Source organism: Myotis lucifugus, unplaced genomic scaffold, assembly GCF_000147115.1.
Source record: "Myotis lucifugus unplaced genomic scaffold, Myoluc2.0 scaffold_520, whole genome shotgun sequence".
NCBI lineage: Eukaryota > Metazoa > Chordata > Mammalia > Chiroptera > Vespertilionidae > Myotis > Myotis lucifugus.
Window position 1 is genome coordinate 338,645 of NW_005871568.1, and position 23,314 is coordinate 361,958.

A 23,314-nucleotide genomic window follows, 5' to 3' on the forward strand; every position below is an offset into this window, starting at 1 on the left:
CTGCGGAGGTCGGCGGGGTGGGGACGGTCCCGGGGGTGCGGACCTGCGGGGGAGCCGGCTGCAGCCTGACGGGGTGCCGGGCGCGGTGCCTCAGGCCGGGGTGCCGGCTCCTGGAGTTGGTTACGAAGGGGTCGCTTATCATAAACGGCCGACTTGAGTGAGCGGACGTGTCGGACCTGGCCGGGCGCTCGCCGGAACCTCTCATTCCTGTGGGAAGCGGTCGTGAGTCACGGCAGGAGAATTAGGAAAGTGGAGCCTATTGATTTCATCCTGCGACTCTGGGGGCCCTGAGCGGCCCTGCGACACCAGTTGGGGTCTCCTCCTGGGGGAGGGGGGTGCCCCTCAGTGCCTGGGGCGCTGCTCGCGTCGGAATCGTGGCCGGGGACGGAAGGCACCCGGGGGGCGGGGGGGTCCTTAAGCAGATGTGCGTTTGGTGAGTTTGATCGCAGCCTTGCAGCCATCCAGGATGTATCTGACGTGTCAGGTGTAATTTAACTTAATAACTTAGGTTGTAAGAGTTCGCTTTCTATAAAAAGCTACTGTTTTTTCCCTTAGTAAGTGAGCGCTTCCACTTTAGGGTGAACGAACCCTTCGGCTTCAATTGGGTCTAACTATGATTTTTCTGACATCGGAAAAGGAGTGATATTTACACCATGCATCATGTTGAAATAAATTACAGAATACGTTACACAGTACATTCTAGATGCTGCAGAGGGAGGACGGAGGTGAAGTTTGCAGGTAGTTGGTGGTGATGCATCCGAGTCTGGCGCATTGATTGGGAAGATGGCAGCCTGCGCAGCCACCTGCCTTCCGTTGTTTCCCCCGTTTCCCGAGTGGAGAGTGGCGAGCGCTGTCCGGTGCACGTTGAGCGACGCTCACTGTCCGGTGCCTTCTGCCCAGCAATAAAGTGCGCGTCCTGCTTGAGACTGGAAACCGGCCTGAAACGGGACTTGACCTGAGGGTCCTGCTGGAGACTGACGGTCAGCAGGTTGCATGTGAACCATGCTGGGTGCGAACCTCTCGCTGGGTCCTGCCCCTAGTGTGCATCTCTTCGCATCTGTGTCAACTGTAACTTCAGAAAAGCACTTCATGAGCAGGAACATTCTAGTTAGAGCTTTCACTTTTGTTGCAAATTATTAAGCATTTTGAAACCGTTTTAAAAGAAAACCCTGAAATTGCTGCTGGTGCAAAGCATCGGCCCTTGGGCGCCTTTGCTGTGTTCCCGGGCCTCTGGGCTCTCGGTGAAGCCGGTGTGGATCAGCGGTGTTCAGCCTTTCTCCTCGCAGGGCACACTGATTGCTACAGTTCTGCGGCACACCACAAAAGATCATTGGTTTAACTTTGATTCATTCACATCAGACAGCTATTGTTGTGTTGGCTGTTGTCGTTCTTTATTTGACAGTCTAAGGGGAAGGGGTCGGTGCCCCTGACTAGGCAGGTATTGCATGTTTTAAAAATCCATGTGGCGCACTGTTGAAAAAAATCAGTTTTAGATAAAATAGGATCAAGAAGAGAACCCGTTATTACTGAGATACAGTTATCAAAATATCGAACCAAACTGGTGATAAAGTTCCTCAGTGCCCTTTATTAGCTGAATTAGTAACAGACTGAGCGCTGGCTGTAGCAGTTCCTTTGCAGCGGTGACAAGTAACTGACAACTGAGATTTCTGAAGCAACTCTAGCGCTTTGTGAAGATATTTGTGGTTTCTGTTGGAAGCTACAGGTACTGCTGGAATGCCAAGATTTTTAAAATTTTTTAAATGATTTCAGAGAGAAAGGGAGAGGGAGAGATAGAAACATCAATGATGAGAGAGAATCATTGATCAGCTGCCTCCTGCACACCCCACACTGGGGACTGAGCCAGCAACCCGGGCCTGTGCCCTGACATCGAACCATGACCTGGTTCAGAGGTTGACACTCAGCCACTGAGCCACGCCGGCTGGGCTGGAACTCCAGGACTTAATGTCTACCCTCATAATTGAGTGAGAACTAGATTTCAGCCAGAGATTATTGCAAATAAAGATGTGATACTTTTTCTCAATCAGGTTCACAGACACCAAGTTCAGAACTTCTGCACGAGAACTCGCCTTGCCCTCAGCCCATCCGTTAGTAGGAATATGTGTGTGCCCTGTTTTCCTTCCTAAAATGACTGTACTGATGACATTGGGGACGAGGAAATAAAAACAGTTCAAATAAGGGAAGTCAGAATTTAGCAGGCTGGGGTCACGGAGGGTGAGGGTGAGGGAAGCTGCAGGCGCCACATGGGGGCACTGTCTTAGACCATTGCGACAGGCCACACACAGCTGTGATAAGTTAGCCTTCTATTTTGTACAAGCTGTTTAAGAAGACACTGTTAGGGAGGAAAATCATCCTCTACCCTTCAAGTTCTGGCTGGAGTAATAAATTAACAGAAGACAGGTTAGTAGGAGAAAAGCAAATTAAAGTTTAGTAACATATACTTTGGAGAGACCCAGGTACACTAAGTCTCCAAAATGGTGGAAGCCATCATCTTCAGTACCATCTTCAGCTAGTGACAAAAGATGACATTGGGGGTGGAGAGTCTGTTACAGGAGGTTCCCAGGCAAAGCACAGAAAACCAGCCTAAGGTTTTTCTGCAGCTTTAAGTCCCTGCCTTCTCTGACAGTGAAAGCAGGACAGGTATGGTGAGGGAACCCCCTTACAGAGGGAGGTTGCCCTTACAAATGTAATTGAGTTTTACAGAGGGTAACTTCTGGGTTTTCAGAGCTTCTCCCAGGTCTGCTGTTTCTTAAAATTAACCAGCCTAAAATAATCAATATGCCAAAGTGGGATCCCAAACTCTATTCTCCTTCAATATAGGACATGGAAATACAATGTAGAAAAAGTTTGAACTGCAAATCTTTAGAATAAACATTCAAGGGATGATTGACGTGATCATTTGGTGGAAAGGCCTGGTTGCAAAGGTTGTCAAGTGAGGCTACTGCATCTGCCACGTTGTCCTGCCCACCAGAGTGTGTGCAGAGTACAGCCAGCCCCAGGTGCCCTTGTGTTGGTGTTTACCCCTCTGCCAGTCTGTTCATTTTCTGGGAATTTCACTCAGAGGGTCACATATTATCACAGCAAATGTGCGTTCTGACAAGGTGGTTTCAAGCGCCCATCCCAGGGACCTAGAAGTAGCTTTCTAACTCTATGTAGGATTCCTGGGAGAAGGTTCAACAGCTTTTTCAAAATCTTGAGAAGGGTTGAGGGCCTGAGGGCCTGTGAGCTAGTGAACATTTTGGATTCATTTTGTTGTATTTCTCTAAGTGATAGGATTTAGTTATCCTGACAGGTCCAGCTATCAGGCCCTGCCTTCCCTTTCTTAGAGTAAGCTGCTCATTGTGGATTGATGGTGCTCCTGTCTTGGGAAATTTTTCTGCTCAGGATGATGCCATCACCGTAAGGCAGGCAAATTTGGCACGCCTCTAGCCCAGTAAAGCCATGTGAGGTGAGGCTATGGGCATGTTTACTGGAAATGCTGCTTTTCTTGTTTGCCACCTGTGGCTGACACAGAATGATTGGCTATTTTGTCAGGTCTCAGGATGGCAGGGAGCAGGCTGACTTCCAGTCCAGGAGCCTGTGGTCCAACAAGGTTAAGGAAAATCGAATCTAGCGGGATTGCAGGGATCACCATAGTGCTGGACCTTGGGGCCAGTTTTGGGTCCTGGCAGAGTCTGGCTGCCCACATGGGGTCTTGGCCCTCCCTCTCTGCTGGACTCTAACTCTCCACTGTCTGCTCCTGCACACTGTCAATTGCATGTTCTCCCCCACCCTTTCAGCTTGAGCCCAGCTCTGCCACCTCATCCTCTTCATCTTTCCCTCCACCCCACCTAGGAGCTGCCTGGTCCTGTCCCCAAAAACGGATGGACTCCTGCCATCTACACAGCTGCCCCCTTTCAGCAGGGTCTGCAGTGGGGTTGGGTCACTCAGAAGGGACTGTGATTGATAGGTACTGTGATTGCAGTTTCCAAAAACAGCTCATTATTTTTTGCAAAAATAATGCCTCAATGAGACCTTGCTAATCTTTCAATACATGTTATATTTTGTCTAAGACATTTTATCAAGATTTGTACTTTTTGTATAAAAAAATTAGGAATTTAATGTTGTATTCTTCTAAATTCAGTTAGTGTTTATGTATACTTTTTAAAAAACGTTTATTTCAATAGAATTTCCTGCAGCATAAGTGGAAATACCTCTGCAATCCTCTAGAGCAGCAGTAAACCATGGCACTGTTGACATTTGGCACTGGAAATGTCTGTGTGGAGGAGTTTGTCCCGTGCATTGTAAGATTTTAGCAGCATTCTTGGTCCCTACATACTAGAGGCTAGTGGGATCCTAGCCCCAGTTGTAACAATAAAAAATGTCTTCCGATATGGCCCAATGTCCCTGGGGGACAAAAGTCTCACTTGGTTGAGAACTACTGATCTAGAACAGCATTTTCCAAAATATATTGTATAGAACCCAAGTTTAGTGGGATATGTGTACATTTTTATGTATTAATCAGTTAAGCTATTTTGTGTTGTATTTTTAGCCAGCATTATTATATTACTACAGGCCTGGTGCACAGATTTGTTCACTGGTGGGGTCGCTCAACCTGGCCTGCGCCCTATCACAATCCGGGATCCCTCGGAGGATGTCAGACTGCCAGTTTCTGCCCAATCCCCGCAGGCCTGGCTGAGGGACCCCACTGGTACACGAATACGTGCACCAGGCCTCTAGTATGCATGTAAGATCTTTGGTTAATCTCTTCCCACCCTCCCCCCTCCTCCCTTCCCTCTGAGATTCTTCAGTCTGTTCCATGTTTCCATGCCTGGTGGTCAGTGCACATCATAGCTACCAGTCGAAGGGTCACTTAGGCTTTTATATCTATAGACTAGTAGCCCGGTGCACAAAATTTGTGCACTCGAGGGGGGGGCGGTCCCTCAGTTATTAAACATTTTACAGCACAACACTGACCACATTGGTGGTGGTGGTGGTCTTGTCAGAATGTGTTATATTATGCAGATGAAAATCTATTTAAACAGATTTGATGTAGATATTTTCAAAGATGGAAGAATTGTCCCTGTCAACTATTTTAGTTGATTCATATCTTCAGTAATTGTCATCATTGCAAAGTTTTCAGTCCCCATATGGATTGCTGGATATAATAGGTCATGCGCTGTCCCTGTCCTTTGTAGCCTTTGTTACCTTAAGGACTCTAGTTTTCCATTTATATGTTTAAGTACCAACCTTACCGGCTTAAAAATGTAAGCTTTTAACACTGCTCTCTCTGTTCTGTATCCTTCCGATGAAAAGTGGAGTTGGGTTGCAGCACAGGAGAGAAATTCAGAAGGGGAATATTGAAGTAATGACTACAGTAGGAGAATAGGGAACCTGTTTCCCTGGCCACAGGCGCTGGCGCCCTGGACCACAGGGCTGGTAGCTTCTCCGGGTGGCTGCAGTCTGGGACCTCTGGCCGGTAGCTTGTCCATCTCCTGGGCTGCAGCCAGCCCCAGGCGCTGGTGCCAGGACCAAAGGTGGGCGGCGGCTTCTTCTGGGGGCTTCTTCTTCTGTGCTTCCAGGGAGGGTAGTCAGTTAAGTGTCATGCAAAAATAGGCATCACCAATTGCAGAAGCCGGGTGTGGGGCAGGGAAGCCGCAGCCGGGGAAGCCCCGCCGCAGCTTCCCTGCCCTGCACCCAGCTTCTGCCTTCACGGATCGCAGAAGCCGGGTTCGGGGCAAGGAAGCCGCAGCTGGATACGCTGGGGGCGGCTGCTTCCCTGACCCACACCCAGCTTCTGCGATCGCCCCCGCACCCGGCTTCTGCAGTCACAGAAGCCGGGTGCGGGGCAGGGAAGCCGTGGCCGGGGCACTGGCGGAGGCTGCTTCCTTGCCTATGCACCTGGCTTCTGTGATCCCCCCTGCACTGGACTTCTGTGGTCACCGATCGCAGAAGCCAGAAGCCAGGGACGCTGGCGGCAGCCGCTTCCCTGCCCCTGCATCCAGTTTCTGCATCGCTGTCTGTGTCCGCTTCGCTGCCCCACCCCCCAGGCTTCTCCAGTCACCCACTGGTGGCAGGGCAAAGGTGCCCTCCAGGGCTGACCTTTGCCCTGCTCCCTGGCTCTTGCCTTCGCCTGGGTTTCTCATCACTGTCTTCCATCCTTCCCCTTTCGCCTCCCATCATTGCGAGTATGCAAATTAGCCGCCATCTTTGTTGGCGGTTAACCGCCATCTTGGCTGGCAGTTAATTTGCATATCACCCTGATTAGCCAATGGGAAGGGTAGCGGAGGTACAGCTAATTACCATGTTTGTCTATTATTAGATAGGATGTTTTCATATGTTTATATAATCCAGGTAAATATGTTTTTTATTTTAAAAATTTAAGATCTCTTCACAATTGAATGATTCTATATTTTTTCTGATTATTTTATGTCCATGCCTAATGTGGCAGAGCCTTTTGAGCATCTCATTTTTTATATTTTCTGTGTTTATTTTATCCTCCTCTGTCCTAACAAGCTTAGTCAGATCCCAGGGGACCTAGGTAGGATGGTATCACTGCTGGGCCCATTTCCAGGGTGCTGTCCCCCAGCACAGACAGTGCCCTAGGAAGAAAGATTGTATGTGTAAGAGGGCCCTTGCCTTGAAGGAGTGGGGTTTCTGTTTTTCATATAATGTATTCATTGACCCTTAATAATAAATACTACATGAAAGGTGTGAGTATCAGCTTTTTAATGATGCCAATGATAGTCAAGGTCTTAAAAACTGTGATGTGAATTGCAATTCTATCCAGCTATGCTAGACCAGCCAGCCCAGAATTTACTAAAACAGGTCCTAAAACCACTAAAACACCTTTGTGGTTAGAGTTTTACTATGTCTTTAGTGAACATATGTGGACTTTTGGCTTGGAAATATGTTTTTGGACAGATTTTGTTTTAACAGAATGTAATATTTATGATTTTATTTTTTTGTTAATCCTCACTTGAGCATATTTTCCCATTGATTTTTAGGGAAAGTGGAAGAGAGAGGGAATGACAGAGAGAAACATTGATGTGAGAGAAACACATAGATTGGTTGCCTCCGGCACAGGTCCTGACTAGGGCCTGGGCTGGGGAGGAGCCTGCAACCAAGGTACTTGCCCTTGACCGGAATCGAACCTGGGTCCCTTTGGTCTGCAGGCCGACGCTCTAGCTACTGAGCCAAACCGGCTGTGGTTCTGATTTCATTTAAATATTAAACTTCAAGTGGTACCTTCCCCAGCCTTGTTTGAACAATAAAGTGATTGTTTGGCAGATGTTTTCCTCAGAATGTGTTATTGGCTGAACCCTCAATGGGATGGGGGATTTGAATGAAGCCAGGATAGAAGAGAGGTGACAGGCGGATGACAACTCACTGAAGTGTAGTGATGGATAGTTGATTGTCCTAAAAGGTATTTTGGAAAATCTCTCTTTTTTTTCGTGTTTTTTTTTTTGAGTATAGAATTTTGACATTTTTCTTGGATTCCTTGACAGCTTTCTTTATTAATAATATTAGCAGGTTTAAAATGTTTGGAAAAGTATCATCAATTAAATGTTTTGAGGAAATATTAGTAGCCACAAAGAAAATGTCTGTTGCAGCCCTAACTGGTTTGGCTCAGTGGATAGAGCGTCAGCCTGTAGACTGAAGGGTCCCAGGTTCGCTTCTGGTCAAGGGCATGTACCTTGGTTGCAGGCACATCCCCAGTAGCGGGTGTGCAGGAGGCAGCTGATCGATGTTTCTAACTCTCTATCCCTCTTCTTTCCTCTCTGTAAAAAAATTAATAAAATATATTTTTTTTAAAAAAGAAAGAAAGAAAATGTCTTTTGCAAATGTCTCTTGACTCTTATGTCCCCAGTCCCTTCCTGGCTCCTTAACCATCTCTCTTCCAGACAAGCAAGCTAAAGTTACCGCAGACTTTCTTGCATTTCTGTTAGTGGAATTGATTGTGCTCATCAGTTAAAGCAGCTTTCGAGAGCAGCTCGGGAGTTGCCCTGCTGAGAAGGAAAGTGGCTAGGTGTGGCAGCTCTGAGCTTTCCTGCATTGGGCCTGTCTGTAGATTAAATGAAAAATGCAAAAGACTTGATGTCCCCAAAACTGAGTTAGAGAGCAAATTAAAAAAAAAATGTATTGATTTCAGAGAGAGGGAAACATTGGTCAGCTGTCTCCTACACACCCCCAATGGGGATCAAGCCTGCAATCCAGACATGTGCCCTGACCTGGAATCAAATGGGTGACTTCCTGGTGCATGGGGTGATTGATGCTCAACCAACTGAGCCACACTGGCCAGGTTAGAGAGCAAATTTTTGATGGATAAAAGAAGTTATGAACATGTCTCTTTGGACAGCTATATTTTAGGCCAGGAGTTGGCAAATTGTAGGCCTCTGGGCCAAGTGCCACTAGAGCCACTGTAAAGGAAAAAGAATATACAATAGAAATAGTATGTGCCCTGCAAAGCCTAAAATACTAATTAGCTGGCTCTTTACAGAAAAGTGTGCTGACCCCTCAGTCATTTTTAGCTAAAAAAAAAAAAAAAAATTGTGTTAATCTGGATAAATGGAATCAAACAGCCTAAGTCTGCTGGGGAAATCCTATATAATAAAACCCTAAAATGCAAATCGACCGAATGGCAGAATGACCGGTTGCTATGGCACACACTGACCACCACGGGGCAGACTCAGCTCAGGACTCCGCAGGGAGTGGGCCTAAGCTGGCAGGCAGACATCACCCAAGGGGTCCTGGACTGTGAGAGGGCCCAGGCCAGGCTGAGGACCCCTCTCCCAGTGCACGAATGTCCAGGCCTCTAGTATGACTAATAAAGGGGAAGATAGGATATTGTCCCTCAATAGACTATCTTGCTGTGATTGGTATGTAATGACACCTGTGTAAAAATAGGGCCTAGGTAAATAACTCTAATTAGGATCATAAAGGAATCCATGTGAATAAATATTGAAAGCTTTTGTGACCAGTTCCTATTGCCTCATTGCTCCTTTGTTTTTCCCTTTTGCTGGCATTTGAGCCCTGAGAAACTCTGCTTTGCTGAAGTCAGTATATAGAGTTTAATTCTTTCTTATGGGTGCCACCTTGTCCAGAAGCAGTTGTTCTGAAACCCAGATGCCACTGGGAAAGCAAGGAGTGCTTCTTCCTCAAGAGCTTCTGTGTGCCGCACTCCCTGCGATCTGGGGCTGAGGAGCACTGTGTGCATAGGCTGCTGGAGAGCAGACTCTAGCTGGGCTGGGAGGTACTGGGCCCTGTGGGTCAGAGGTCAGGGAAAGGGGCTGGGCCAGGCAGCCTCACTGGTCTTTGGCTTATTAGGGCTTCTCTCTAGAAGCCACTCCCCACTCCCCCCACTTTTTCTGTCTTCACATCTCTTTTGAAAGTGACAATTATAGTGCAGAAAATGAAGATGAGTCTGAAGTGTCTTGTTTTACCTGAAAGCAAGAAAGTTATCAAGAATTACTAGGATGTGTTAAAGGCTCTAGGAGGTAACTGAAAGTGCTTGCATTGGCCAAAGATAGGATAATTTTGGGGAAATACATATACACATATATATACTACAAACACATACATATAACTGTACTTATCTTTTTAAATTTATTTTTTATTTTAATCCTCATCTGAGGATATTTTCCATTGATTTTTAGAGAGAGTAGGAGGGAGAGGGAGAGACAGAGAAAAGCACTGATGTGAGACACATCAATTGGTTGCCTCCCGCGTGCCTGCAACCAAGGTATATGCTCTTGACTGGAATCGAACCTGGGACCCTTCAGTCCGCAGGCCAATGCTCTGTCCACTGAGCAAACTGGCTAGGGCTAATGTACTTAATTTTAAAATGTTCAAACCCATGAGATCATAATGTACTAAAACAGCCTGACTGGTCACTATTGGAGAAGGCTAGGGAACTAGCACGTTGTTCTGAAAATTGATAAGCAGGGGGAAAGAAGCAGCTCTTAAGAAACCCCATAGTTGGGGCTACAATGTGGATTATGGACTTGGGGTGGGAAAGCGTGACCATGGGCGACTGGTCTGAAGGCATTGCTGGGAGTTCAGAAAATGGAGAGCTGATGGGGGAGCTTCTTTCATTTGCTGCATCATAGCATCGGGGAGGAATTTCTTTCCTTTTCAGTAACTTGTGTTAAGATGTTTTGGAGGTGCCTACTTCCAGACTTTGTCAGGACATGCCACTTCTTCACATGGGCACCAGGCTGTCATTTTTTCTTTAGACTTGTCAGTGTTTGCAGAGCAGTTACATGGGTGTGCAGTGTGGGCATCCTTGCCATGACTGAAAGTCATTCGTGGTGTTTACCTGATGCATTGCCTTCTTCAACTATTCTCTTAAATGGTGTTTCCCATTTTGAAGGACACCATAATTCGTAGTTTGAATTGATGAAATTAACATTTGCAGGCATCAAAATTGAACAGATTGTCAAATACTGTCCTGATTTTCTTATGAGTTCTACAGTTATCTTAGAAACAAAGTTATTGTGTTCTCAGAAATAATGTGTAGAAGAAATGGGGCTTCAGAGCCAGCGTCTGACCTCACAAAGGTATCTTAACCTCTTTGCGCTTCTGTAAGATGAGGACAGTGTTACAAAGCATCTGCTAGAACAGTGGTTCTCAACTTTCCTAATGCCGCGACCCTTTAATACAGTTCCTCATGTTGTGGTGACCCCCAATTTCATTATTACAAATTGAACATAATTAAAGCATAGTGATTAATCACAAAAACAATATGTAATTATATATGTGTTTTCCAATGGCCTTAGGCGACCCACAGGTTGAGAACCACTGTGCTAGAATGTTCTGGTTCCTATTAGTGGGAACCCAGTTACTCCATTAGTGGCATAAAACAACCATTTTATGATGCTTATGGCTTTGAGGCCAAGAATTTGGAAAGGATGCCGTGGAAATGGCCTGTGTCTGCTCCACAATGGTTGGGTCCTCAGCTAGCAAGACGCAGAGGCTGGGAGTGCCTTGATGACTGAGGGCTGGAGTCTTTTAGAGGAAATTTTCTCAAATTTGGAAGTTGATACTGCTTTCAGCTGAGGTTGTTGGCTAGGACACCTCTATGATGACTCTACGTGTGACCTGGGCTTCTTCACAGTATTGGGGTTGGGGATGAGGGAGTATGCTTTCTCACAGCATGGGAGGGGGAACGCTTCACAGCATGGGGGGGCCTTCCTCACAGCATGGGGGCTCAGGGCATCAGAAGTTAAGTGTCCAAAGAAGGCAGAAGCCCAGGAGTCGCACACCATCGCTTCCACAGCATTCTTGAGGTTCCAACTGAGTCTCTAAGGTCAGCCTTAAAAGTGTCTTATGTAGGTCTTGAATATGAGAAGATATTTCTTCCCTCATTTTCCCTTTCCTACCCTCACAGCCCCGTTGTGATACTGACAGGACAAAGCGAAGATTAAACGTAGAACAAATTCTCTGTACATTTCTGCATTAACATGGACTATATAGATATAACTGTGACACGGAGCTTTGAGACAAAGCTCTAGAGATTTGATCTTGCAAGTGCTTCTGCTTTATCCAGCCCAGGCCACCAAGAGTCAGTGTGCCCATGTCTAAACAAGAGAACACCCGATTGACCACAGGTATGGTGTGTTTGAAGAACAGCACCAAAACCCCAGTTTCACCATCACTTTGCAGAAAATTGTTTGAGTTAAGAGAGATTTTTGTAAAAGCATCAAATTCCAAAGCTTCCTGCATTTTTGGCAGTTTTTCTTCAAGCCCTGGCAAATCTAGTGTCTTATTTCTTCTGTTCCAGTGGCCTGTTTATCTATTGTGTTATTACACACTTTTATGTTACTTCTGTACTCTTGTAGGATACTTTAAAATTTGCTAATTCTTAAATTTTTTAAGGGTAATAACTATTCATGGACCTTGATTCCACTGTATACAGTGGAATAGGGTTTTTTTGAAAATAGGGTTTTTTTAGAATAGGGTTTTTTTGAGTTTCTAAAGAAACAACAGGTATTTTTATTGGTATTGCAGCTGAAAGATTTATAGATAACTACATGTACCAAGAAAAACCAGTAGACTCTCCATAAACTGTTAGGACTAAAGGCCCTAGTGAAGTTGGCGGGTACAAGGTTAGTCTACACAGACTAGGGGGCACTTTTTTATCCAGCAGTCTGCCACAAAGTATAATGACATTGAGATATTTTTGACAGCAGCAGGAAAAACTAAAAATGTCTAGGAATTAATCTAACCATGAATGCAGAAGACCTCTGTAGGAGAGGACCCAGGCTCTGGACTAGGGAGAGCTGGCACCATAGAGGTGTCTCCTGCCCAAATGAATCTATCAGGACTTTTTCAGCATTGGTATAAAGTTGTTTCTTGTTTTGTTTGCTGCTCCATCCCCAGCACTTACAACACAGCCCACATGGAGAAGACCTTCAGTAAGTCTTTGTGGACTGAATGAAGGGCACACATGCTAACAAATCGTGGGCCCTGCCTTTCAGTTGGCAGGTTACTGTGAGACTTTCTATGCTGCTCCTGGATTTAACCACCATGCTGATGATTGATGATGGGTGACTGTAATCGATTTCACTGTTCCTCTATGGGTGACATGTAGGTTCTGTTTCCATTTTTTATTAATATGGATAAAAAACATCATTAGCATCTAGCTTTTCTTGCCATGTTTAATGCCCTTTCAAATGAGGCTTTTCAGCACAGAAAAGATAATTTGAGGTTATTTTAAAATCAACATTTATTAAGGCCACAAAGTTACAGGCCTATTTATACTTTTATGTAGAATTTGCAAGTTTTTTGTTCTCTTTATGAATTTAGTATATTTTAACTAAACTTCACCTTTAAGACAGCCTTTGATCAACTCAAGGTGATCTGACTAAATATACCATTTTTAAAAATATATATATTTTATTGATTTTTTACAGAGAGGAAGGGAGAGGGATAGAGAGCCAGAAACATCGATGAGAGAGAAACATCAATCAGCTGCCTCCTGCACACCCCCCACTGGGGATGTGCCCGCAACCAAGGCACACGCCCTTGACCGGAATCGAACCCGGGACCCTTCAGTCCGCAGGCCGACGCTCTATCCACTGAGCCAAACCGGTTATGGCCAGATATACCATTTTTAATGATCAGTCCCAGTCACAGCTTACACAATTGGAATCATAATTTTAAGTTTAGTGGATTTGATTTTCATTTAAGCACCTTATATATCTGACCAAACAAGTAAAACCTTCTCAGGTATGTCTAATAATTTAATGTTATATTTATGGTGAATCACGTTCTCAAGCTTTTCAATCCTGTCTATTGGGGTGAGCTTCATGGTCAGGGACTTGGTTTTGTTCACTGCTATAATCCCAGGACCCAGTATTTGTGCCCGGCAGTTGATAAACTTGTATAAATGAAGAAATGTTTGCAATCTTCGTTAATTTCTCTCTTATACCTTTTCACTGAAAAAGAAATTATGTCTAAAATCAATAATGCAATTATACATTTTAAGTTAAAATCAAGGCTAAAATTTAAGATTAAATTGTCCTATTTTCTTAACTATTAAAGCATCTAAATGTCAAATACATAGATTATTATGAACACCAAAATATTAAAATCTAAATCTTTCACAGGGTTTAATGATACCATTAAAGCACTAAGTCATCTCAGACAGGAGTGAGCAGACCACACTGGCTAGAGAACTGTGGCCGGGAAGAGAGATGAGGCCTTGTCAACTTCAGGGCCATTTCCTGACCTGCATACTACACCTTCTTTTCTAGTCTCTATGAGCTTCTTAGCTAGCTAGGACCTTCCCAGATTCATCCATATTGTCTGAGCAGGAAAGACTTCACCATCAGATCAGATTCAGCCAATCGTTTACTAGTATATCTGGGCCTTTTTTAAAAATAAACTTCTCTTATTCCAGTCAGCCTAGACCAGAAAGCTGAAAAATATTAAAATGTCAGTCTCTTAGACTTGGCCCATATTTCATATTTTTGTCTGCCTTTAAGGTCATAGCCTGAATGCTACAGTCTCTGGTTGATTGAAGAAGAATGCGATATTTTTTCATGACTGACTATATATAGTCGTGTTGTTTTCCAAGCCAGTCATGCAGTTTGTGAGTTTTAGGATTCCTTCAGAGTTCCAAGTTTTACTTCATCTTTGCTGGCAGTATGGTTGTTTAAATTTAATAATTGCTAGATGAAAAGTATATTATTTTAAAATTAGTATTTCTTAAAATTACTAATGAGTTTTAATATTTCTATACATGAATAGTGGAAAGTTGTACTTATTTCATTTGTATTAATCTAGCTGGAACTCTTGAAAGGCTACCAAAGTGACAATTGCAACAAATTATATATCCTTTTTAATTGGGTGAAACTTGTATAAATAATATTCTATGTCTGACCCTTGAACACCATGGTATTATAAGTACATTGGGTTGGCAATTCTTTGACTTCGATTTTAGGGCCCCAAGTGATGTTAGGAAATTAAGGCACTGGTTTCTGAGTTTGAACATAATAGATACTTATTTTTCTGTAATGGGGGGAAGAAATGGGGATTAATTGATTGTTTCTTAAATTCAAGTTAGTCGTTAGTTTTTATGTAATGCCCATTAAAACAGATTGTGATAAAGAAAGATGAGCTTTGTTGACCATCATCCTTGAGTCAGATGCTTTCAATTATTTTCCAGTTGCTGGTGGGTATCAGTTAGTCACTCAGATTCCGTCTTGGGCCTGCCTGGGCCAGCAATCTGAGGGCCTATAGCTGAGCAGATTGACAAGGCCTTGGCCAGAGCAGAGTGCCACCTCCTAAGCACAAGAAGTCTGCTGAGGTGAGCCCTGTGAATTCTGCTGAGACCTTTCTGCCTACCGTCTTGCAGGTGCCAGTCGGGGTTACATTATGCTAGAGTGGAATTTGGAAAGGAGCTCCACAAATTACGAGTAACAAATTTGCAAATGGCTCTTCCACGTGGTGGCACTGGCTGCAATGTCTATACACACCCACCCACCTGTTGCAGCGGTCTTGAGCAGATGGTGCCACCTGCTGATAACTTCTCTCCAGCTTCTTTGGTGATCTGCAGGAATATTGGTCACCATGGTACTCCGCCCATATGTTTACTGAACAATATACTTTAGTTATATAGAATTTCCTTTTATAAAATTCCTCACATGGTGTTTTGTTGTAGAGAGAGCGCATGTTTTCAAAGCTTTTGACACAAATTTCAAAATTTTCCTTTAGAATAGTTGTACCAGTTTGTATCTGATATTGAAGTTTTAACCAGTTTTGATAGAGGGACTGCAAATCTATATGTATTTGAAATAAAATTCTGATTTCCCCCCAGTATTTATGATAAGCATTTTGGGACCCAAAAAGTTAGAAGAGTCATCCTCTACCACCTACACTCAGCAGTCATTGAGTTTGGCCACAATTTGTATTAGTTGTGTGTGTGCTCTTATTGACTATTTAAAGTAAACTTTGGAGTCCTGTCTGGGTAGCTCAATTGGTTAGAGCGTCATCCCAATACGCCAAGGTTGCAGGTTCCATCTCCGGTCAGGAAACATGTAAGAAGCAACCAATGACTGCATAAATAAGTGAAATAACAAATCAATGTTTCTCTCTTCCATCTCTCTCTCTAAAATAATTTTCTTAAATCGATCAAAATTAAAAAACAACAACTGTGGATACCACAACCATACCCCCAAACATCTCAGCCCTTACTCTTCAAAACAAAGATGTTTCCATTAGCGTACAGCATTATCACACCATCTTAACACTCAGTCTCATGCTGACTTATATCAACTTTATTTATTTTTTAATATATATATTTTTTTATTTCAGAGAGGAAAAGAGAGGGGGAGAGAGGTGGAAACTTCAATGATGATAGAGAATCATTGATTGGCTGCCTCCTGCACACCCCCCACTGGGGATTGAGCCCGCAGCCCAGTCATGTGTCTTGACAAGGAATCAAACTGTGTGACTTGGTTCATAGGTCAACACCCAACCATTGAGCCATGCCTGGCTGGGCTCTTTTGTCTTTTTATTCAGAACAGTTCCTGGCCTTTTTAAATTTGGTTTGTGGGCACATCCTCAGGATTGGGCAGATCTGTCCAGTGTTCTATTCTGTGTCCTTTTTGGGAGTCCCATCATGTTCATTTGTCTCATTACTGTTGGTGTGACTTTTTACCTTTTGGGAGCTGCTGTGGGAGGGCAGGGTCAGGCAAGGGCCAGCTCTGAGACTTGATCTGCAAGGGCGGTTTGGACCAGATTTGCACTTTGGAAAGTGGAGAATGGAGGGAAGGAGGGTAAAATTAGAGGCCACAGGATTTCCTTTCCTGATCAAGGTGTGGGCTATGATGCAGGCTGGTAGCTCTGCCCTGGGGCACAGGGCAGATCACGGCACCCTGGAGAGCAGATCAGGGCACTGGGATGAGGGCCAAATTTTGGTCAAGGCAGGGACCATTGGGAAATACTCAGGTTGGCAGACGTGTGGGGCCTCTCTCTCAAGATTTGGGGTCTCAAGGCAGAGAGGGCAACATCATGATGACTACACATGAACTCCCTTCCCAGCAGTGGGGTTGCCAAGTCTCACTGCCCCATGCTGTAATGGCCTCTTTACGAGAAGGTATCTTCAGACTGAAAGATGAATTAACCAACTTCATAGAATATCATGGAATTTATTATAGGGTAATTTTCTTATGGGAAGATTAGGGCTGAAGCAGAGGACCCAGCAGTTTTGTGCAAATTATACAACGCCCCCTCTTTCCCAAGACTCCTGTCACTGCACTGTTTTTATAATATAACTCAGGTACTAATGATTGACAAGACAAAGGGACAACTAATGCAGTAGCACCAGGAGCCATCCCTCCTGGTGGCTGACACTGTCACCAGTTTGATGTATATTTCGGTTGTCGTCCTGGCCATTAGCAACAAAAGTGCTTATGGTTACATTTTAGGGGATACAGCTAATCATTAACTAGAAGGCTTTGCTATGCTTACTAAAGACAGGTTGGTCAAAAGCCACAGGATGAAAGGACACGAAGATGAAGATGGTATTTGCTTACACCTACATCTATGCAACAGATTCTCTCCTCTCCCCTCCCCACGTGACCATGCTCAGCCTTTCTCTTCCTTCACCCTCAGCTACATTAACATGGCTGACACCCCCTCCTCAGTCCTCCTCCTCCTCCACCCATGTGAGTGGCATCTCTTGATTCTACTCTTGTCCTGCTGGCTGCCGCTCCTCATTCTGGGTTCCCTCTTCTCTCCAGCTTTCTTACATGGCCCACCTCCTCTCTCTTCCTGGGTGGTCTCATGCAGTTTGGTGGCTTTACCTACTGCCTTAGGGTCCTGGGTTGCTGTAACCAAGTCCCACTAACTGGGTGGATGAAAACAGCAGGAATGGATTCTCTCAGGGTCCTGGTGGCCAAACCTGAAATCAAGGTGTTGATGGGACCACACTTCCTCTGAAGGCCCAGGCCTTATCCCACTTGGTGGCTGTGTGTTCTTGGCTTACAGCAGCATCGCTCCAATCTCTGTCTCCAATTTACATAGCCTTCCCCTCAGGTATGTCTCAGGTCTTTTTTCCCCCCTCTTTTTTAAAAATAATTTTTAAAACATGTTTTTTTTTATTGATTTTTAGAGAGAAAGGAAAGGAGAGGGGGAGAGTGATAGAAGCATCAATGAGAGAGAAACATTGTCTACCTCCTGCATGCCATCCCTTACTGGGGATCGAGCCTGCAACCCTGGCATGTACCCTGACCGGGAATCGAACAGTAACCTCTTGATGCATGGGATGACACTCAACCAGCTGAACCACACCAGCTGGGCTTCTCCCCCCTCTTAACGGACACGAGTCATGGGATCCAGACCCTCCCCTCAATCCAGGATGATCTCATCTCAAGATCCTTAATAATCACACCTGTGAAGACCCTATTCCAGATAAGGTCCCGTTCACAGGGACTGGGGGTTAGGATGGGTGTATCTTGGAGGGCACAGTTTGACCCCCTTTGCACATATAAACCACAGCCTGATGATTACTCAGTTTATATTTCTTGGATTTCTGAGAAGCATCTCACACCTAAAATGTCCTGACTTGCTTTCTCTTCCCAGGCCACAGAACCTGTTCCTCACCATCTGCTCTTTACCGGGACATGCGACTCTGCTCTGCTAGTTGCTCAGGTGGGAACTTTGGATGCTTCCTTGACCCTGCTCCCACACCCAACCCCAGGCCATCTGCAAACCCTGTGCTCTCAGCCCCCCATGTCCACATGGCCCCCTGCCTGTCCATGGCAGCCCTCCCCCACCCTCTGTGTGTTCCCCAGTCACGTTGCCTGTCCTTCACAGTCAGAGGGACCCTTCTAAGACATAAGTCAAGTCACCCTTCTGCTCAGACCTTCCCAGGAACACCAGTCTTCACTACGGCCCATCTGTGTGAACTGATTCTGTGTTTCCCACCCCCTTATCTTCGCTCCTCCTTCACCGCTCTGCTCAGGCACATCAGCTGACCCATGTTTCTCCCAGACACTATCAGTAGCCCTGTCCCCAGTCATTCTGTATCCCCACCTGGTTTTCTTCCTCTCACCTTCTGACATTTACCTGTGTGTTGCCAGGAAAACAAGCCATTATTCCCATCTCCATATTAGATACAGATGTTAAAAGAGTGTCGGCCCAGCCTCCCTGAGCACACCTTTGTCATTCCAGTCTAAGCTCCAGTCTCCCTGTCTCAGCAGCCACGATCAAGTCCTTGAGGTCTCAGGGCCAGTATCTTCTCTGAGAGCCTGCGCTGTCACACATCAGGGAGCCCCTTCACTTATCTCTGTTCTGACACCCTGTGTGCTGCCTGACCTTCTTCGTGTTTATGGTCCTGCAGCCCCTGGCCTTGTCTGCCAGGAAAGTAGGGCCTCCCTAGAACAGTGTCCTTGCTGCATGTTTAGACATTCACTAGACACTTGGGCAAGTCAATGAGTAAATCCAAATGACTGAGAAGTATGATAGCAAGTCAGGCCCTGGGCAAGAACAAACGTGATCGCCAAGTAAGTAGGGTGATGCTGAGTAGGATTTGGTGTAAGGACAGTTTTTTCCATATAAAAATATGTATTTAAAAAATTACATGGATGTTGTGTAGTAGGGAGGACAAAAAATGCACTGCAATTATTAACTGCTGCTTTTCTGCTTTTGTTTTCCAGATACCATTTGCTTTTGACTCAAGATGATTTGATGTCTTATAATAAACTTATTAACCATGATGGCTACACAGACATTAAGCATAGACAGTTATCAAGATGGGCAACAAGTGAGAGCTGAAGTTTTATTCTTTGTTTTAATTACAGTCAGTTGACCTGCTACTAAAATACAAGCAATGCTTTGCATATTAATAGTTAACTTCCCTGAGATTGCAGTTTCAATTTTAGTATATTATTCATTTAATATATGTTCAAATTATTTCCTAAATAATACCAAGATTACTAGTAATTTTGACTCCCTTAAATCATACTTTCTTGGGCATTTTTTTTTTTAATAGAGCCACAATCACTCCCTGGCCTAGCTGCCATGCTTCAAATAAAGCTACAGCCTCAGCCCTCTCCACATCTGCTCTTTGCCTGGAAGTGAAAAAAGGTCAAATTCCAAACCTCCTTAACTCCGTTTCCCCTATTCACAATACAGACCAGGCGAAGGGCCTGGGCTGAGCTGTATGTGGGGTAGGTTTACTCTGCTTTCTCTTTCTGTGCAGTCAGTATACGAACTGGCCTGGTAGCTCAGTTGGTTAGAGTGTCGTCCTATTATGCCAAGGTTGCAGGTTCGACCTCGGTTCAGGGCACATACAAAAAGCAACCAATGAATGCATAAATAAGTGGATCAGCAAAATTGATGTTTCTCTTCCTTCTTCTGTCTAAAAGAAAAAAAAAAAAAAAAAAGAACACAGTCTGTGGTAAGCACCAGGAGGCCTAGGAATTTGCCTTTTTAATGTCAGTGTTAGCAGGGCCAGTGATGAACCTGCAACCCAGGTACTTGCTCTTGATCGGGAACCAAACCTGTGACCCTTTGGTGCATGGGCCGGCACCACTGAACACACCAGCCAGGGCTGTGGGTGTGTTTTCTTCTTTTTAATATATATTGATTTCATAGAGGAAGAGAGAGGGGGAGAGAGATAGAAACATCAATGATGAGAAAGAACCATTAATTCTCTGCTTCTTACACACCTCCTACTGGGGATCACAACCTGGGCATGTGCCCTGACCAGGAATCGGATTGTGACCTCCTTATTCATAGGTAGACGTTCAACCACTGAGCCACACTGGCTGGGATGTGGGTGGTTTCTTGACAGCCCTCCCACTGTCTGTAAGTTTTACCTGAAGCTACCCTGGTGTTTTATGTTCTGTGACCTGAAGGAATTGGGAGGGAGGGGGCTTACTGAGTCCTGTTTAGCCGCTCTTGGGACACCTGAAGTTTTGGGAATGCTCTGTGTGCTTCCAGTGGGGGCCATTCCCTTTTTTTCTCGGGAGCTTGGGAACTGATTTCCATTGAAGACATTCAGTTCTGCCTTTGCTTCCCACCTACCTCATAATCAGGAGGCAGGAACAGAATGCCAGGAGCTCTCTTCTCACCCTCCTTGAAGACTTTATTTATTTATTTATACATTCATTCATTCGTTTATTTATTTATTTTTGTTAATCCTCACACCTGAGGATATTTTTTTCATTGATTTTTAGAGAGGGAGGAAGGGAAGGGGAGGGAGAGAAAGAAACAATGATGTGAGAGAGAGACACATCCCTTGATTGCCTCCCGCACAAACCCCGACCAGAGATGGAACTTGCAACCAAGGTACATGCCCTTGACCGGAATCGAACCCGGGACTCTTCGATCCATGGGCTGATGTTCTATCCACTGAACCAAACTGTCTAGGGCCTCCTAGAGCAGCGATCGCCAACCTTTCGGACCTCATGGACCACTGGTTGGTGACCGCTGTCCTAGAGGATTTTAGTGCATCCGACCAATTGATCAAATCTGGGTAGGGTCGACTCACCCTAGGAAGTCACAGCCGCCCCATTGGTGGGCTTCTGGTGGGCAGTTAGGACCTGAGTCTGGCCACCCCAGCCTTGCTGACTCTCATGTCTTTTCCTTGGTAGCCAGTTTTGCACCATTTCTGGTTTAGTTGCCGTTGCTTTTGTTTGCTTTTGTAGGCTTTAAAATCTTTTTAAGTGTTTTTTGCTTCTTATAGGAATTGAGGTAGAGAATTCTGTTTCAGCCTGCTCTTTTCACCTGTAAGTTCTTTGATATTTCCAAGTGACTAATGATGACTCCTCTCTCCTTGCTGACGCCTGACCTTAACAGCCCCCCTTCCGCATTGCCTGGCACTCAGATCCCAGGCCCCCCTGCAACCTCCCCTAGTGCACTCACCTCTGCCTTCTTTACTCCAGGGCACTTCTCTGCCCTGTGGCCCTGGCTCTTCCCTTCACTCCCACCCGCCCCCCTTCCTCAGGCAGCAGCTTGGCGAGCTCCTTCCTGTTCTGCAGGTCTTTGCCTGCATCACCCCTTTCTTCGAAGACTCTCCTGCCTGCCATAGTTACTTACCACTGCAGCTTTCTCTGATCTTCTCTCCTTCCCAGCAATGATCACCTTCTGACATATTCTGTTAAGTGATAGTTTTCTGTGCTTACCCTTGTCTGTCTTCTTCCCTGTCTGTGCCCTGATGCAGCTAGTGTGCAGTGTAGTGCCAGGCACAGTGTGGGGTGGGAGCTGGTAGGTGAGGGGTGGTGAACCCCTTGATTTTAATAGCTAAGCACTTCCTCACAACACAGAAAACTCTTTTAAAACATTATTTTAGAGAGAGAGGGGAAGGGAGAGAGAGACATTGATCTGTTGTTCCACCCATTTATGCACTCATTGGTTGATTCTTACATGTGCCCTGATTGGGGATTGAACTGCAACCTTAGCTTATTAGAATGACACTCTTTTTTTTTTTAATATTTTATTGATTTTTTTACAGAGAGGAAGGGAGAAAGAGAGGGATAGAGAGTTAGAAACATCAATCAGCTGCCTCCTGTACACCCCCTACTGGGGATGTGCCCACAACCAAGGTACATGCCCTTGACCGGAATCGAACCTGGGACCCTTCAGTCCACAGGCCGACGCTCTATCCACTGAGCCAAACCGGTCAGGGCTAGAATGACACTCTTAACTAACTGAGCTTCCTGGCCACGGTGAGAACATAAGCACTTAATATTATTCAGTATACATATACCAAATTGACTTAACCATTCCTTCGAGGTTGAACATTTAGATTTCCCTTCTTTCACAGTCATTAAAAAAGAAACCTTAAAATAAATCTCTTAAGACTTTTTTATAATACTGTCAGGTTTTCCTCCAAAAAGACTGTGTTTGAGTGGGTATTAGTTTGTTGCTTTAGTGTTTTGTTTTATTTTTTTTTAAGAGAGTAAAACAATTTTCTAAATATACTGTGCCATTTAAAGGCACCAGAATGGAATTGTCACTCTGGACTATTGGAGAGCCTGGGTCTGAGGACTCCTTCCTTGGCCATAGCCCCTGGGTGTCAGGAAGGGATCATGATGGGACTCTCCCATCTCCTGGGGATGAGTACCCCACCCCAGTGCACCCAACATACTGCTTTCTTGAGGGCAGAGGCATGGCAGCTAGGGTTGAGCAGGGGTGGGAGGTTATCTGCTTATGGATAATTACAAGTTTACTAAGCGGCAATTTTGTTTCATATTTTTGTAAACTGAATTCTTTACGTTTTAGAATTTAAATACTTTTTACCTAACTTACAACATAGCTAGTTTAAAGCAATTTAAATGATATCTTAAAGACTTCCTCTTATATTTAATACTATTTCTTTAAATACAACTGGTTTTTATTTTCTGAATAGAGTGACTTTTTAAAAGAATTTTATAGTTTATGTATTCCTGAAGTTTAAGCATAGATAAGGGAGAATTTCAGGCCTGTCAGAGACATGTAGCATATTGGATATGAGTTGTTTTTATGACACGAGAAGCTTGGACAATTTTGTGTACTCTTCTCTTACTGCAGTGTTATCCAGCATGAGGCTATACTGCAGGCAGGCAGGCAGTAAGATTGCATATGGACCAGTTCCCTTCAGTAATGTGTGGTTATTATGATTTTGAAAATTATAAGCACTTCACATATATCAGTCCTTTTTGTTTTTAAATGATTTGGAAATTTGACCTTTGGCCTTTTTTAAACAGTAAATTATAAAGGAGTTTGTGGGTGGTATCCATTTATATTGTTGCCAATCACACAGCGGGCAGTTACCCTTCCCATTGCATTCCTGTTTGATAATAGAACACTTAATAGCAGTTTG

The 23,314-nt window shown here is 44.6% G+C and overlaps 1 protein-coding gene and 1 pseudogene across 10 annotated transcripts in view; one reads left to right on the forward strand and one right to left on the reverse strand.

The window, feature by feature from the left end:
• The first annotated feature begins 10,792 nt into the window (after window positions 1-10,792).
• Window positions 10,793-23,314, forward strand: part of PKNOX1 (PBX/knotted 1 homeobox 1) — a 51,714-nt gene continuing 39,192 nt past the window's right edge. For 6 of the 10 annotated variants that reach the window (XR_002826520.1, XM_023745135.1, XM_023745130.1 and 3 more), the window contains exons 1-2: window positions 17,765-18,156; window positions 19,164-19,270. Coding sequence is in view for 8 of the 10 variants with exons in the window: in XM_023745135.1 (XP_023600903.1) it covers window positions 19,220-19,270 (51 nt within the window). In the remaining 2 variants the exon portion in view is untranslated. Of the gene's footprint in view, window positions 11,306-17,762; window positions 18,157-19,163; window positions 19,271-19,555; window positions 19,677-23,314 lie in introns of those variants that run through there. The other 4 variants (XM_023745131.1, XM_023745136.1, XM_023745134.1 and 1 more) reach the window with 4 other exon arrangements.
• Window positions 19,616-19,734, reverse strand: LOC111823503 (annotated as a pseudogene).